Source organism: Periplaneta americana, chromosome 13, assembly GCF_040183065.1.
Source record: "Periplaneta americana isolate PAMFEO1 chromosome 13, P.americana_PAMFEO1_priV1, whole genome shotgun sequence".
Taxonomy (NCBI): domain Eukaryota; kingdom Metazoa; phylum Arthropoda; class Insecta; order Blattodea; family Blattidae; genus Periplaneta; species Periplaneta americana.
This window is the reverse complement of record NC_091129.1, coordinates 135,545,040-135,563,101: the sequence shown is the minus strand read 5'-3', so window position 1 is coordinate 135,563,101 and position 18,062 is coordinate 135,545,040. Positions and strand designations below refer to the sequence as shown.

General features: G+C 34.5%; 1 protein-coding gene and 1 long non-coding RNA gene across 2 annotated transcripts in view; one reads left to right on the top strand and one right to left on the bottom strand.

Annotated features, from left to right (window-relative positions):
- Positions 1 to 1,819: 1,819 nt before the first annotated feature.
- LOC138712460 (partner of bursicon-like) overlaps positions 1,820 to 18,062 on the bottom strand; it is a 31,402-nt gene continuing 15,159 nt past the window's right edge. Inside the window, exons 5-7 of the mRNA XM_069844290.1 lie at positions 7,959 to 8,071; positions 4,908 to 5,033; positions 1,820 to 2,148 (exon numbers count right to left, since the gene is read on the bottom strand). Coding sequence (XP_069700391.1) covers positions 2,014 to 2,148; positions 4,908 to 5,033; positions 7,959 to 8,071 — 374 coding nt within the window. The 3' untranslated portion in view covers positions 1,820 to 2,013. The remainder of the gene's footprint in view (positions 2,149 to 4,907; positions 5,034 to 7,958; positions 8,072 to 18,062) is intronic.
- LOC138712462 (uncharacterized) lies at positions 5,214 to 10,516 on the top strand. Its single transcript, XR_011335717.1, has 2 exons — positions 5,214 to 7,301; positions 9,415 to 10,516. It is a non-coding gene; the product is annotated as an uncharacterized lncRNA (long non-coding RNA).

The window sequence follows — 18,062 nt, the reverse complement described above, 5'->3', positions numbered from 1 at the left end:
CTTTAGTAGTGTTTAATGAGTGAGTTACGATAACATTTATACAGAAAATGAGATTTTAATCAATATGATTCACCAATGGAATAAGTGACAGAAAGCTGATTTAATGTGAATGGTGTTAAACGGAATACTTTGTACTTCTTGCAGTTTGTGACATGCCATTTTGTTTTTCATGTATATGAATGATAACGAATTCCACTTTAATTTCAAATCTGAATAATTCGGAAACCTGTCCACAACGGAAAAAAAAATTAGGACCATGTCACTTCCGTTTTGAACAGGTTTTACTGTACTAATATCGTATTTGTCTGTAATTTTGCCCACATTATTTTATTCCCAAAAAGACATGGAAAATGTAGTGCGGTTATTCACTAATACAGTAAGTAGCCAAGTAGAGTTCTCTCATATTTCCCTAAAACTGACTTCAGCCACCAATATAGCTCAGTTGGCTAAGTTGCGATCCAGGTTGTGCACGGGCGTGGGTTCGATTCCCGCTTGGGCTGATTATTTGGTTGGGTTTCTTCCGAGGTTTTTCCCAACTGTAAGGCAAATGTAGGTAATCTATGGCGAATCCTCGGCCTTATCTCGCCAAATACCATCTCGCTATCACTTATTCCACCATTGGTAAATAACCTCGTAGTTGATACAGTGTCGTTAAAATATAACCTAGTGAAAAAAACTGTCTTCAAGTTATTTTATGTTCAAGTGTTTTATATTAATAATCCCTTGATGCAGTTTTCAGTATGAGGCATATCGGTTGGCTGCTAGTACCTGTACTCAACTATCTGAAGTTTGTTTATTTCGTGGATTTCTCAGAATTAATTTTGTTATAATCCGAATTTTTGCGTCTTTATTTAGTGTGTTTATAATGCCAACATTCCATTGTAAGATTTGATGAATTTTATGCTTATGATATTTCATCTTTTTTTTTTTTTTCTTTTTTTTTTGGGAGCATATCGTGGGTTTACTGAAAAAAGTTTGTAACTCCATAGGAAAGCAGTGAGATTTACCAACCAACTTTTAACAGTCTCCAGACTCCTGTTTTCTTCTATTCTTCGAGATTTTTCTCCCTTATTTTACCATAATGCAAAAATCTATTTGAAACGTTAAATTTTTTCATGATCGAAATCGAAGATGATTTATATTATGGATTCAGTTGTTCCAGAGATGCACTGAAATGTGCAATCTCTGTAGAAGGTAATACTTCTCAAAAATAGTTTCAGGACTCACAGTTTAAAATGAGACAATGTTAGAAATACAGAAAAAAAATTGTGAGTTATGTTGTAAGCATACCAGGCAGCAAAGCTCATGAAGAGAGCAGTAAGTGAACAGATGTATGAAACAGGAGCACGAAACATCTAATCAAATCAGAACTACAAATCACAATCGACTTCAACTACTCATGCAGGGAATGTTTACAATTTGTTTGAAACTATTACGCGAAGCAAAATGTCTCAAAACACTCGAAATTTAAGCCTGACTGAATTCAATAATTTATCAATTTTCTATGTGAAATATTGCAGTAAATCTGAACATTGTTATGTATAGGCTTAGGGGAGAGTCTGGTAGTATCGGACATCAGGTAATATCGGACAGTGCATTTCTTTCATCTACCACCATATGGTAGCACCTGAATGACATGGTTACGTTTCTCTATGCGACATCACAGAAACGTAACCATGTCAATCAGGTACTATCATCGTGTGGTAGATGAAAGAAACTCACTGTCCGATATTACCCGATGTCCGATACTACCCGACTCTCCCCTAAATGAATTGTTTCAAGGAAACTTTAATTGAATAAATAAATAAAATTGTGATAATTCTATAGTGATTGGATATCAGCTTTATTGTATCAAGAAATGAGTGCAGCATACAGTAACCTTACAACAACAATTGTCATACTGGAACATGGGTGAGAGTATTCTTATTGTAGCTGTACACTCAGTGGAACATACAGAACATAATAATGAATGAAACAGTCTTCAGGTAACAAAACACTTTATTTTTCTCTGAGTTAAAGAGACTTCCTAAAATGGTTGCTGAGAGGTCCTTCATCTGCATAACCAGCAATCTCCTGTGGTATAACCGCACTTTCTTCTACAGTTGTGCAGGGTCGACACATGCACTCCAAGGGTGCCTTTGTGCTCACCTTTCAAATTGAGGAATACAAATATAATTAGTGCTTCCATGTAATAGATTAAACATTAAAACACCTTTAAATAGCTGTAATATTACATTCACATTCTCTCAATTGCTCTGCCTTTACAAATTGAAATGTATTCTTAGGTTTCATTTAATTATAGCATGTACTGTCTAAGATTTTAATTGTAAAGTAGGTTATTCTGTAGGCTAATGTTCTACATTTGATTCATCATCATTTTCCGAGTATATTCAATGACTACGTATTTAATTTATATTCCTGGTAACAGCTTTAATATCTGTTAGCACGTGCTTGAAAAAGTACAAAATAGGGTTGGTATAAATTCCAAGACTGGATAACTCAAAATAGATATCACGTGGTATCACCACAGTCTAGTATATACAGTCACGAAGCTCAATATCTAGGAAATATGCATTCGTAGATAGTTGCTAACCACTAGGATCGCTATTGTCGCCCCATTACAAACAATGCGAAATAGTACCAGCACAGTCTATTATTCCTAGTACTCTCAAAACTCAAGCTTCGTGACTATATACTAGACTGTGGTATCACTTTAAAATGGAGAAAGAGAGAGAGACTAAAGAAGGCGCAATTTCAAGGCCATATACGACAGTTTTATGCAAAATTAATAATGTCCTTGAAAACCCAATTATTTTGATTGGTTTGAATTGTCATGATTTAAACACATACCCATACTTCTTCACAAATTATTAGCATAACAGTTTGTTAGCACTTGTATGTATTTATATGCAGGTGCGTTTGTGCATGCAGATGGAAGCGAATCTCTACTCATTACATTTAATTGTAAAACCTATGTAAACGTTTCTTAAAACTTTTACCAGTAGATATTTTAAATTCAGATTTTCTTTTGTTTCTGTGAGATACAATATTTCGTAAATATTTAGTTTTATTTCGTACAAGAATTTACTGAATGCGAAGGGAAATAGAATTGACACAGAAAGTACAGTAATAAATATGTAAACTTTTTCAATATTTCTTCTAAAAAGGCATAATAATAGTAATATTGACGATAATAATAATAATACTTACTTACAAATGGCTTTTAAGGAACCCGAAGGTTCATTGCCGCCCTCACATAAGCCCGCCAGCGGTCCCTATCCTGTGCAAGATTAATCCAGTCTCTATCATCATACCCCACCTCCCTCAAATCCATTTTAATATTATCCTCCCATCTACGTCTCGGCCTCCCTAAAGGTCTTTTTCCCTCCGGTCTCCCAACTAACACTCTATATGCATTTCTGGATTCGCCCATACGTGCTACATGCCCTGCCCATCTCAAACGTCTGGATTTAATGTTCCTAATTATGTCAGGTGAAGAATACAATGCGTGCAGTTCTGTGTTGTGTAACTTTCTCCATTCTCCTGTAACTTCATCCCGCTTAGCCCCAAATATTTTCCTCAGCACCTTATTCTCAAACACCCTGAACCTATGTTCCTCTCTCAGAGTGAGAGTCCAAGTTTCACAACCATACAGAAGAACCGGTAATATAACTGTTTTATAAATTCTAACTTTCAGATTTTTCGACAGCAGACTGGATGATAAGAGCTTCTCAACCGAATAATAACACGCATTTCCCATATTTATTCTGCGTTTAATTTCCTCCCGAGTGTCATTTATATTTGTTACTGTTGCTCCAAGATATTTGAATTTTTCCACCTCTTCGAAGGATAAATCTCCAATATTTATATTTCCATTTCGTACAATATTCTGGTCACGAGACATAATCATATACTTTGTCTTTTCGGGATTTACTTCCAAACCGATCGCTCTACTTGCTTCAAGTAAAATTTCCGTGTTTTCCCTAATCATTTGTGTATTTTCTCCTAACATATTCACGTCATCCGCATAGACAAGAAGCTGATGTAACCCGTTCAATTCCAAACCCTGCCTGTTATCCTGAACTTTCCTAATGGCATATTCTAGAGCGAAGTTAAAAAGTAAAGGTGATAGTGCATCTCCCTGCTTTAGCCCGCAGTGAATTGGAAAAGCATCAGATAGAAACTGACCTATACGGACTCTGCTGTATGTTTCACTGAGACACATTTTAATTAATCGAACTAGTTTCTTGGGAATACCAAATTCAATAAGAATATCATATAATACTTCCCTCTTAACCGAGTCATAAGCCTTTTTGAAATCTATGAATAACTGATGTACTGTACCCTTATACTCCCATTTTTTCTCCATTATCTGTCGAATACAAAAAATCTGATCAATAGTCGATCTATTACGCCGAAAACCGCACTGATGATCCCCAATAATTTCATCAATAATAATAATAATAATAATAATAACAAAAATTTGAACTTTTCACAATAATTATTATTGCTATAGGATCATTATTTCAACATATTAGGCTAAATTGGAAGTAGGGCATCCACTTCTTGTTACCATCAAGAAAGGGACAGTAGGGGCAACCACCCGTATTGAGAAGTCGAGACTTTTTTTTTTTTTTTTTACATGTTACTGGCATGTAGAATTTTTAAACACATTGTGTTCACGACCATGCATATTTTCTGTGTTGGTTTTGTTACATATCAGGGAAGAGAGATTAAAAACAGAATGTTACTCTTAAAAATTAACCTCGTGGCTATCCAGAAAGTATTTTGCCCCTGCTGAGATGAAAACCCGTGGGCGCTCCTGATCAACACCATAAATATGTGTCATTTCGTTTAAACTCAAATTCAATAAAATTTGCAATACAGCCTTAATGTTAACCACTCACCTTCCTGAATTTACGTTCTCCAGGTTTAGCTTTTGGACAGAAGAGGGAGACACTGGCTTCTCGCTCTCCACTTTCCTGGCAGCACATGCAAGATCGTTCCATTTGCCAGATCTTTGATCCAGATACCTGTAGGCAATCACAGTTTAATGACCCTGAGAAAAACTCGTTTGAAATATACGTTAATAAATCAAAGTATTTGAAATAGCTATATGATTGTAGTCACGTGTGTGTGCATAATAATAATAATAATAATAATAATAATAATAATAATAATACCATCAGTGCTTTTTCTGGCGGAATGCACTGGAACAGTGTTCCAGCAAATTTTTGTTGTATATTTAATCATGGAACCAAGAACTGTGTTAATTTTTCTTTGAACTCGCTTAGGCCTTGAAAGTCTTTAAGTTGAATGAAAGGAGATTAAAAACAACAAAATCCCTATACACAGGACAGTAATCATCTCTCCATCTTCTCTAGTATATTCTACATAGAGTTTCACCACCTTTTTCTCCAGAAGAAAAGCACTGATAATAATAAATTAACAATTATTATTGTTATTTATAATTTGTAAACAGTCAAAGGTAAAACTGAAAAAATCATGCCAGAAGAATGGATAGAACACGCATCCTGAAACAAATCCTGCAGTATCATGGAAGAAGATCCATTGGTCACCCGGCTAAGAGATGGACTGTTGTGAGACTGTAACAGACCATCTGGTCTAATACATGATGATTATTTACTGCTAGGTTAGATTGATATAGATATACAGAGTGTATCAAAATTAATAGGGAAAACTGAAAAAGTTGAAAGTATACGAAGCAAAAAAGTTCCAGTAAACATTGGTCCACAAACAAACCATTTGCGAGATAATTGCGAATATTTGGTTACAAGTCGTCACTGACTCCTCTGTAAACATATGCTTTACTCGTTAGGTACAAGAAGCGGTCCGTGATGTGCTCTTGTTTACAAAACTGAACATTGCCGAGAGGTGGAACACCTCCTTCAACAGGTAACATTTACGTTAAATTGTAACATGTAACGTGCTGAAGTAGTACTGTATTCTTGTTAAGGTGAAATTTGAGCCAAATTAGATGGGGAATTAAATGAAAAGTCACATTTCAAACACATTTGTACTAACTAGGACGATATTCCATAATGAAGTCAGTGGTTGCTTGTAACCAAATAACCACGTTATTTCTTATCATATTCTGCGTGTAACCAACATTTCAGGCTGTCATTGGGGAAAAATTACTATTTGATAGTAAAAGAAAAAAATGAAAGAAATTGTAATACTTGGTATGCTGTCCTTTACCGGTACAGTTTGATGAAAAATTACATATCAGAAGAATTGTATGACCCTTAAAACAGCAAATTTCACCGTGCATTTTTTTCAAATTCGTATTATTGCATTCATTTTATAAGCCATTTCTAAGTAGTACGGATTTTTTCCCCACAAACTTTTTTTTTGACGTGAAATAAATAAATAAATAAACATGTCTGACTGTGAAACAAGTGGACCCAGTTTCAAATGCTGGTTGGGTTTTTTTCCTTCAACCAATTGAAGCAGAATTGCTGGGTAATCTTCGGTGTTGGACCTCGGACTTACTTCGCCATCATTAATTCACATATCATCATCATCCATACCATAGCCCAGGTTAAGTTTACGGTGCGGTGTGCTGTACTTGTACAAGAGTGCAGCCATTCGGCTACCCAGTCATTCATAGAACAAGAGTAGTAAGCACAATAAATCTCAGGCTGTAGTGGAAGCCTTTGGGTCCCTCCTCGGTACAAGAGAAAAAAATTGAAAGATTTAAGTTACTTTGACTTCTCTTGTGGTACCATGGAAACAGAAGCGCAAGATGAACTTTCTGCCTCATGGTAGTCCATTTCGCTTCATTCTCTATTTAATGTCCCTCGCCTGTTAGGTATCTAATATTATTGGATGGGTTGTATAGTATTTAATCCTTAAAATATGTCCTAACCTAACCTAAAAATACCAAGAATAAAGACTTTTCATAAATCCTCTGATTTAATTATGCCGAATCTGGCAAGACCATAGTGAATTACTTTTAAATGGTGGCGCTTGGGTGAATCTTTAGCGAGTATACGCCATTGGATAAAAGAAATTACCTTCTATCAAAGAAAGAGGGATATTCGAAATCGTGGTGTTTTTATGAATACTTTCAGTAATCTGTCATTTTTTTCAAATGTTCGAATAAAATACGTGAAAATGATACCAGTATCTTTGGCGATCTCCAACTATAATGAAACAGCTGAAACAGTATTATCTTTGGAAAGTTTTTTAACCTGTATTTGTTTTGTTGGTGTTTTGAGCTGGAAGTCGAGACCAGTAAAACGAAATATGGTATTGTACCAGCAAGGACGATAAGATAGGTCATTTTTATTTTTAAAAATATTTTGAACTGTACGAAAATAATTTAATTTGGAGATTGGATCTATTATAAAAATGCAAGTCTTCTGACAGCAATTCGTTCCGTAGAGCAGAAGGTCCCTAGGTTCGATCCCCAGTGTTAGAGATAATTTTTCTCCGTTAACAATTAATAAGAAATCAACATGTTTAGAGACACTGCATTCTCTAGCTAGTTTTTCATGCCAGAACTGTGTTGTTTATTAATGCTTACACTCAAAATGAAAGCATAAGTTATGTTACTTATATTCATTGCTGTTCGTCTGAGTGGTTATGTCACATTCCAGTTTCCTCCACCCGTTTCTGCCACCCCCTCTATAAAGGATAGTGGCTGGAGTGTTGGGCTATTTCCTGAAAATGTTTGCTGTACGGAATTGGAAGTTCACGTAATATCTTACATATGTTTAAAATAGGCTAATTTAAAGAAAAGGGCTCCGCTAAGTAAGTGTCACGTGATTTCCCCCGTTTCGACGACCCTGTGACATAACCATTTGGACGGACAGTAGATACCGGTACTCTCCAAGGTACTACTGTACCTACTTACCATCATCACAGTTGTAACAGCCAAAATACTAGTAGGTACTGTACTTAATTTCCTATTAATGCTCCAGTTCTTTACATACCTGAAGGTAGCTGCTGCAGCGTCCAGTGCAAGCAAATGACGGTATGGGTTTGGGCACACAGCCTGGATACTGCAGCACATGTATGACTGGTGTCACCTGGCACTCATCTATTGCTCCCACCAGCGCCACGCAGGCGAATGATACGAATATCACAGCTAAAACAACTGTACATTCATTTTGAAATGTCGATTATCTGATGTCTATGAGAAACACAGAGCGAGAGAAAAAGAGATAAATTATGAGCTCCCAGATTCGTTAGTGCTCAGTATGACTTGAAATTTTTATGACAAAAATGGATTAAGTGGACGTTACATGATAATACAAAGTGATGTATTTTCAACTTTTTCACTTGTGGAGAATATCTTTCACACATGTAAGCTTGTATCATGTACATCTCAGTTTGTTTCTGCTGTAAATTGAAAGATCAGTTCACATAGAAAGCATTCATATGCAGATTGGTTTCACTCCAGCCTCTACCTACCAAGCTCTGCGTCCTTGGGATGGGCGTTTCACACTACCATCTTATAACCTGATGAAACATGACTACTTGGGACCAGTGTGCATAGGAACACTCTGTATGTGTGGTGTGTGTATGTGTGACATCTGTGACAGCTGATGAATAGTTGGTGAAACTTTGATCACGCTGTGTACAACACCTGAGTGGAAAAACCTACTGAAATCATTGAAAATAATGCCAGCATTGTAGCATACCACTCTAAAGATACGATGTGTTCTCTGCAAAAACTATAGTATAAACCTTTCCAACCTGTCTGAAATACCTTTATTTCTTATATACTCGACTGATGATTTTATCAGACATATTCACATGAAATCCAGTTATATTACCGGTTGTTCTTTATGGTTGTGAAACTTGGACTCTCACTTTGAGAGAGGAACATAGGTTAAGGGTGTTTGAGAATAAGGTGCTTAGGAAAATATTTGGGGCTAAGAGGGATGAAGTTACAAGAGAATGGAGAAAGTTACACAACACAGAACTGCACGCATTGTATTCTTCACCTGACATAATTAGGAATATTAAATCCAGACGTTTGAGATGGGCAGGGCATGTAGCACGTATGGGCGAATCCAGAAATGCATATAGAGTGTTAGTTGGGAGGCCAGAGGGGAAAAGACCTTAGGGAGGCCGAGACGTAGATGGGAAGATAATATTAAAATGGATTTGAGGGAGGTGGGATATGATGATAGAGAATGGATTAATCTTGCTCAGGATAGGGACCAATGGTGGGCTTATGTGAGAGCGGCAATGAACCTCCGGGTTCCTTAAAAGCCAGTAAGTAAGTATTCACATGAAATCATCTTGTAACCCAGTGACAATTCTTTTTTCGGTCCTGGGTAAATTTATTTTTGTACCTATCTACCAAAAAACGTACAGCGCATATCAGAAATACGGCTATACGTTTGATTGCATTATGTGATGATAATGTTATTGTTACAGGAAATATGACATTACTGTTGGAAAGGCAATTCTTCAAATAACAACAATACCACATCACAATAATGCTGAGCTTACGTCATTAGTCAAGATGGCGCTGAATATGCAACAGCAATTTACAATTTCTGCATGAGCAATAATAATGTATGGTAATGATCGTGAATCTTTATCAGGCAGTACATCTCACTTGGCGATATGTGTCAGAGGAAGAACAATTGTTTGTATGCATCTGAAGTCTGACTAGTGTAATATGTAGCTAGTCGGCGGTATATGCAATGGAGGGGGGGAAAGGAACTGGCCACCCTACCCCATTATCTCCTGGCCTAGTTGCCTCATAAGTGTGCCTTCTTGGTGTCACTTGTGGGGTTCAGACCTATCTTCGGACAATTGACTAAACAACAACAACAATGATCGTGAGGCCACAAGACTGGCAAGACGTGATTTCAATATAGCATTGCAGCCGTCGACTATGGGTAAGTGGAGAAAACGATTGCTAGCAACGGGAAGCATCCAGAAAGAAAATCGTCGTGGAAGGCCTCACAGTAGCACGGATGCAGTAACAATGGGAAGGATTCTGGAACTGTTCGACACTAGCCCACAAAAATCGATGCGTGTGTAGATGCACAGAAGAAAGAAGACAAATTTTTTATAGTTAATGTTCTCAGCTACCAGTAACTATAATTTTAACTAACACAGCTTTGATTTAATATAAGCATCAATTCTCATTGAACCCGAATATACATCATGTAATTGTATGGTATCCTGTATTTTGACAGGACATCTAATTTTATGATAATGGAAGGCTATAAATTATTTATTAGTGACTTCATAAATCCATATGCAACTGGGAATTAGTCGAAACTTGACTCCAACTTGGGAGTTTTGAAATAGAATTTGGATTTTATTTTCTGTTAATATTACTGCTGATTTTTTGGAGTATATTATGTGCTTTTAAGATACAGCCACGTGATACCATTTTTGTCTTCCTAGTTAAATACTGAAATTCAATAAGATTTTCAGCTTCTGCATAACCCTGCAAAGACAACAGTGATAAACATTGAGTACTGTACCATGAATGAAAATAAAACGTTCTAACTTAAATACACCCATGATTCAGAGAACAATAGCTTTTTTTACATTATTTTTGTCTATTCTTTTGAGACATTATCTGCTCCACTATTACAAACAGAACAGTAAAGTTGTTACATTTGTACTGGTAGGACTTAAATTTGAGTTTTAGGTAGGTGAAATAATACAACTTACTTACAAATGGCTTTTAAGGAACCCAGTAGTTCATTGCTACCCTCATATAAGCCCGCCATTGGTCCCTATCCTGTGCAAGATTAATCTAGTTTCTACCATCATACCACGCCTCCCTCAAATACATTTTAATATTATCCTCCCATCTTTTTCCCCTCCAGTCTCCCAACTAACACTCTATATACACTCTATATGAAATAATACATTAATAGTACATTATGCAACGAGCCTATAATGAAGGTAATTAAGAAGTGAGTATGGGTATTTATGAAACGAGCGCAAGCGAGTTTCATAATTTTCATACGAGCTTCTTAATTACCATTATAGGCGAGTTTCATACGACTTTTTATGCTCGACTATATTTATAACTTGATATTATTAATTTTTTAGCAATGTCCCATATGTTGTGAGATGTGCGCAGACGCGAAAGTATTGATTTTTTCCGAGGAACAGATGTTCACATTGACCTTGTTAGGCCATAAGTACCTACAGAGATAACATTGAAATTAAATTAGACATTGAAAAACGAGATGACAAATTGAATTTATTTGAATATTATTTACAATTAACACTAATTATTATAGTAACAGAACACAACCTTCTGCGACAGTATTGGATTTCCAGCCTCCGTGACTTTTCGTTAATTCTCATTCGATTGCATATCCGAGAATAATCGATACTTGCGGTTTTATAACGGTAGAAAGCTGACCTGTCATTGGCTGAACAGTTGTAACCTGAGTCGTCATTGGCTGAAAGACCTGACCTTTAATGAGTAGGTGTACTTTAATGACATGCATTAAAGGTCTGCTACCAGGTGTATAATTACTACATTTCGGCATGGTCGAGCATAAACAATATTATGATAACAGTTCAAGACACGCACTGTATGTAAGATACCTATTCGTATATTAGTATTATCCTGATTATTAAACAAATGTATTTCATTTAATTCCATAATTTTTCTTGGCATTAGGCCTTTGTAGTGTATGTTACAAGTAATTAAGAAAAGAAAAGCAACAACAGGATGCCAGGAGCTGCCTGGATAATAACATATAGTTAAATTCCTACCATTGGAATAAATAAATAAATTACAACATTAAATTAGTGTATTTGTGGATTGTGTAATATTACCCTAATCAGTTATTTCCCCCACATGTTAAGACATTAACAATTGAAAATAATTGTGTTATTTAAAGATAACTGACATTAACAATTGAAAATAATTTTTATTTAAAGATAACTGACATTAACAATTGAAAATAGTTGTGTTATTTAAAGATAACTTTACTTTCCTGATAACACAAAATTTTCTGAAAATTATCATTAATAAATGTGAGAATTTTATTTTATCTTTTTTTTCGGAAAAGTTTCCTCAAATGAAGTCTACATTCATAGCGGAAACATTTGTAATTCATTGTTAAATTACAATACAATTATTTTAATCGAATTTCTTGTAAAGAGTCTCAAGATAGATTTACTTTCCTGATAATACAGAATTTTCTAAAAATTATTATTAATAACTCTGAGAACTTCATTTAATATATTTTGTAATTCATTGTTAAATTAAAATAGAATTATTTTAGTCGAATTTCGTAAGTCTCGTTTTGTCCCATGGACGCCTACTTTTACGTACCTATCTGTTGTGTAGAGGGTTGTTGACAAGCCATGGAACCAGAGAAGTCTTATCACTCGACAGAGGAAATAACTAATGTTGGAAACTGTGAGTATCTGACACATTTTATATAAACGTATCCCTCTCGAGTAAGTGAAGTAAGTGGGGGTTACAGAAGTGGTGGAGGTGGTGGTAGTAGTGGTGGTGGAGAAGGAGGAGTAGATTGTGGTGGCACGTGATGATGGTTACCGACCCAGTTTTATCTCGAAACCTTTTCATTTAATTTCAAATGTTCATTGGTATTTATAAAATTGAAGATGAGTTTATAAGTGGGCTCTCTTTTGTTTTTGTCTAGCAGATTATGAGCTAGGTACCGGTATCTGTTAAATTCCTTCTTGTAGTTTTTAAACTATGATATATATATATATATATATATATATATATATATATATATATATATATATATATATATATAGTATTTGTATTTAAGAGTGAATACTGAGAACGTGTCAAATTACTTTTTGTGCTTTCATGTTTGCTAATAGGCTATTACTGGTAAAACACGAGACATATGTGGAAAGGTATTCATGATTGTCTTTTTATTGTACCAGGTATTCAGCTTATTACGACAAAATTATTTCAAATTATTTTTAAGATCTTCAAGTTGAGCATATGGAAGAAAATGAGCTTACAAAGTTAGATCGATACTACATTTACATATTAAAATTGTGGTTGGAGGAAGACATAATATAAATTTTCAATTTTCATGGTATAAGAAATATCTTTGGCTAACAGGGTGCTTTGAGACAAGTAAGTTATATTGTTATACCTGTATTTTGTTCGGGGGTGAAAATGAGTGTTCATCATTTTCTTGTGGGGTCTGTGTCGCAAAATATTTTGATAGAAAAGCCGAGAAAAACATCTGCTGTATAAAAAGATACAAGATAAGCAGATCTTTTCAGCCTACCCAATATTTACACCTTAGCTTCGCCACTGGAGAATACTGAGAAAACCTTCACATTACCGAGTTTTGAACTCGGATCCGGGGTCATCACAAGCCAGCACTCTGCCAACTGCACTACCAAGACATCTTCAGCATTTCATATAAGATAGTAATCAAGTTTGTATAGAAAAAAAAATTTCCACACTGTAAATGTTATGAAATATAAATAGTTTGGAGATGGCATACATTTATTTTCGTACATATTTAATACATTGTTTCTCAAAATTAAACATATTTTACTTGAAGTAAGATCTTGGTGACTTATCAAAATAATACATAGCAATATTATTGAACACTTAAAGATCAATTTTTTGGTCCTGCAGAATTATCTGTTACGGTTACCATTGGTTATTAATGGAGAAAAATTCATTCCGGCGCTGGAGATCGAACCCGGACCCCCATCGGTGCTGTAGATTGAGCCTCGGCATAGCTCAGTGGTTAGAGCGTCCAGTGCGTAGAACTGGGGATCCCAGGAGGAAATTAAACACGGAATAAATATGGGAAATGCTTGTTATTATTCAGTTGAGAAGCTTTTATCATCCAGTCTGCTGTCAAAAAATCTGAAAGCTAGAATTTATAAAACAGTTATAGTACCAGTTGTTCTTTATGGTTGTGAAACTTGGACTCTCACTTTGAGAGAGGAACATAGGTTAAGAGTGTTTGAGAATAAGGTGCTTAGAAAATATTTGGGGCTAAGAGGGATGAAGTTATAGGAGAATGGAGAAAGTTACACAACACAGAACTGCACGCATTGTATTCTTCACCTGACATAATTAGGAACATTAAATCCAGACATTTGAGATGGGCAGGGCATGTAGCATGTATGGGCGAATCCAGAAATGCATATAGAGTGTTAGTTGGGAGGCCAGAGGGAAAAAGACCTTTGGGGAGGCCGAGACGTAGATGGGAAGATAATATTAAAATGGATTTGAGGGAGGTGGGATATGATGGTAGAGACTGGATTAATCTTGCTCAGGATAGGGAACAATGGCGGGCTTATATGAGGGCGACAATGAACCTGCGGGTTCCTTAAAAGCCAGTAAGTAAGTATAATTTTTTATGTTAATCTATGCGCACAGTTCTTAATTGTTTTCTGTTATTTCATATTATATTCTCGTGCCAAAATTTTATTTTTCCTTTCTCTCACAAATCATTATTTTTACTGTCAATATATTAACTTCACATAAAGTAATATGATGCTGCGAAAATAAGTTTCGAGATTTTTATATGGAAATTCATATTTTGGCACATGTGGTGTTAAAAAATGTTTGATATCCTGTTTGGTCGTATGTATATGCATTGCACTTTCCCCAAAACAATCGGATTTTGTTGATATTTGTTATCTATGGTTCAGTTTATCTCAGAAACTATGCAATGAAATATATAGCTCTAATTATTTCCTTGTTAAATAATGGTATCGATTACTTCATTTAAAAGTACAAAATACTGTGGATATTTTTTTTAAATAGATTCCAATGGTTTTATTCATGATATGTTTATCTCACGTGAGAAATAGATTACTAGGAAACATTATAGCTAATGCATATGTCCTCTCAGACATTAACAGAGAGTATAACAAAATTGCCTGGGCTGTTCCATATGAAATCAATCAGTAAAAAACCTCGCATTTTTTTGTACTCTAATTTTTTCCCTATTTATACAAGGTGCTGAGGAGAGTGCATTTTTTAAAAATATACTATCGAAAGTCAAACGGTTTTCGTATTATTGAGCGACAACTTTAGCGTATTTTGTAAAAACAAGCCTCTTTCAGCCCTCAGAACTCTGGAACCGTTTACTGCAGAACATTGAACGAGAGCTTATTTTGAAGCTGACATTTGGTAGGTTATGTTAAGAAGTAATCCTTATTTTTATTGTACACAGAGAGACAGATAATCTGATTTTATTTACTTTTAGACTTTTTGCTAATTTGTAAAAATGTAAAAAAATATTGAGAAAAAACCTTGCATTATTAAGAGGGATTCGGCATTGTTTGCTTAGTGGTACGGCAATAAGTTTCGAGGGTATTAAATAAATTATTTTCACATGCTTAGACTTGAACTGCACAGTACCGCATGCACTGGCTGAGAGCTGAAGATAAGCGAGCGTTGGGCGTCATTTTACTCCTGTGTTTATGAAAACCTGTGATAAAGCTAGCACAGTCATGACTGCTAAACGACACATCACGTGTTTATGTCTCCTGGCCTTGCTTACCTCGGCTAGCTCCCACCTCACAGTCAGATAGTTAGTTCAAGCGCGTACTATTTATTTTCTTTATTTGATATTTTCAATACTTTCTTATCAACGTGCCATCAGTAAAAAATATGTGTTTATTTGTACTTTCAATGCGGAATCTAGCTATATATTTTAAAAATATTTTTTCCTTCGCAAAGGCATCTTAATGTGAAAAATCTAAATTTCGCCATTTCCATAAAAAGTAAGAAAATCTGTTTATATGTCAATATAAACTTTAATTTCTCAGCATCAAAATAAACCATGATTTTGATCATTGGGTGAAAGGGTTTCGGAGCTACAACAGTTTAAAGTTGCAAATTTTATGAAAATACGATAAATTTAAATATTTTAAATTTAAACAATATGAAGTTCTGATGCCTCAAACTTTGCACAAAGCATTGTATCACAGTTCTCTACGTACAAAAAAGTTTTATTGTATTTAGAAATTGTAAGGTCAATTTTCTCTATATTTCGGTCGATTTGAGGTGGAATAGCTCATATGTAAATCAACTATATAATTTCTCAATTTAATATGGTTGGGAAAAGCTTAAAGAAAGCGACACTTAACGTCAGTCTATCACAGATAAGATTCAAGCATGTATGCAAGTCGGACCCCTTACCAACCTGCTCAGCTTGTCATTTTAAAAGCGGAGGCTGCTTCACTGGTGTTTGGCCTGGCCTACGTTTGTCTCGCTCTACTCCCTGGACCTCCTGCCATGACGGGCCATGTCTGCTTTAATGCATTACTGACGTCTCATGCTGACAACCCCTGCTGTTTCTGGTACAAGAGTGCCACATTTATAGCTTGTTTTTAAAGTTGGCCATATACGATCCGTTGACTGAAACATTGTTTTAGAAAATTGATAATTCAAAGTTTTTTAGTTTGTCATTTAAATGAAATTAGAAGAAGTTTGATTAATTACGAAATTCTGAGCTTCTGTATTTTTCATTTGTTGTTTTGTAAGCCTAATATGCAATAATACGTTTATGCAATTGGAATACATTAAAATTTTTCAGAGAATGGTTAGTCAGATAGCCTAATTTATGTTCTAGATTATCATGATTCAAGTTACAATCTATTATAATAGTTATTAAAAATTCTGTAACTCAGAAATTTTGCTAATTGTACCCTTACAGATTATTTTGTTAATTCTGTCTCTTTCAGGTAATATCAACTTAAATGAGGTATGTTGATATTTTTCCCACTAAATAATTCGTCTCAGGTGTCCAAAACGTCTTTAATTGAACCCAAGAAAATAAAAATCTAGATATTAATTTATATTACAAAACTACAATGATGGATTATTTTTTTTTAAATTAATTTCTTTTCAAGTCAGAATTTTAAGAATCAGCTCTGCTAGAATGCTGTTAGAACAGTTGGTACCAATAACAATCTTTACCAACCTTATTTTTTAAAATAAATTATGAAAAAAAAAAAACAATGTGGAGAATTTTTGGCCCTTGTCAGTAAGTTGTAAATTAGTTTATGGGGGTTAGTTTTCTGAGCATGCCAGCATCATTGTAAAAATAATGAAAACTGTTCAGAGCACCTTTAGCCTGTATTTAAGTTCAAATCTAGAAATTAATTTCTTCACAATTACTAATAATAATAATAGTTTTATTTTCCCTGGCAGAGTTAAGGCCATCAGGCCTTCTCTTCCACTCAACCAGGATCAAATCACATACAGAAAAATACATACCGGTATATAAATATTAACTTAAAAATAATAGTAGTAGTAGTAATAATAATAATAATAATAATAATAATAATAATAATAATAATAAACTAAAAACGAGAGATTGAATACATATACACAATAAATATTAACTTAACTTAAAAATAATAATAATAAAAAATATATATATAATAAAAAAAAAGACTGAATACATAATCACAAACAGGAAAATACAATTACTATTAATTGTACATTAAAATTATCTAGTATACTTTGTCTCTCAGGCAGCCTCTGTTTAGAGGAATTATGTTAAAATAAAATTTACTGTTTCTGGCTAGTAGTGCAATATAGTACAGTACATAAATGTATAAAAAGTTTTCACAGTTTTTCATTTAATTTTTAAGATATGAAATTTTTCATAGAAAATTGTTACCAATATAGTTACATGTGAAACCTTAGTGATGCCAATAAGTAAATATTCAGTTTATAGTAACAAAATAAGTCGATGAGTAGCCCAACTGGCAGAGCAATATAATTTCATTAAATTTTGAACTTACCGGTACTATATTATTTATAATGTAAGCTATGTGTCGCACATCTGTTGAAAGAATTCTGAGACATGCTTCAACTCATCACATAAAACTAGTCTGATTGTTTGTAAAATATTATTTTCCAGATCCTGCAGTGTCCGAGGGTTTATTTGCCTTCAAAATCTCTTCACAGATAAAAATAATCCAAGATTGATGTATCTCAGTGGTCATAAGTTATGACTTATCCGATCATGAAGCACATAGTGTATTCCAGTACATGGAATAACTGCCAATGTGTGCGATTGCATTTTCCTTCTGATAATATAATTAGCTTTTCT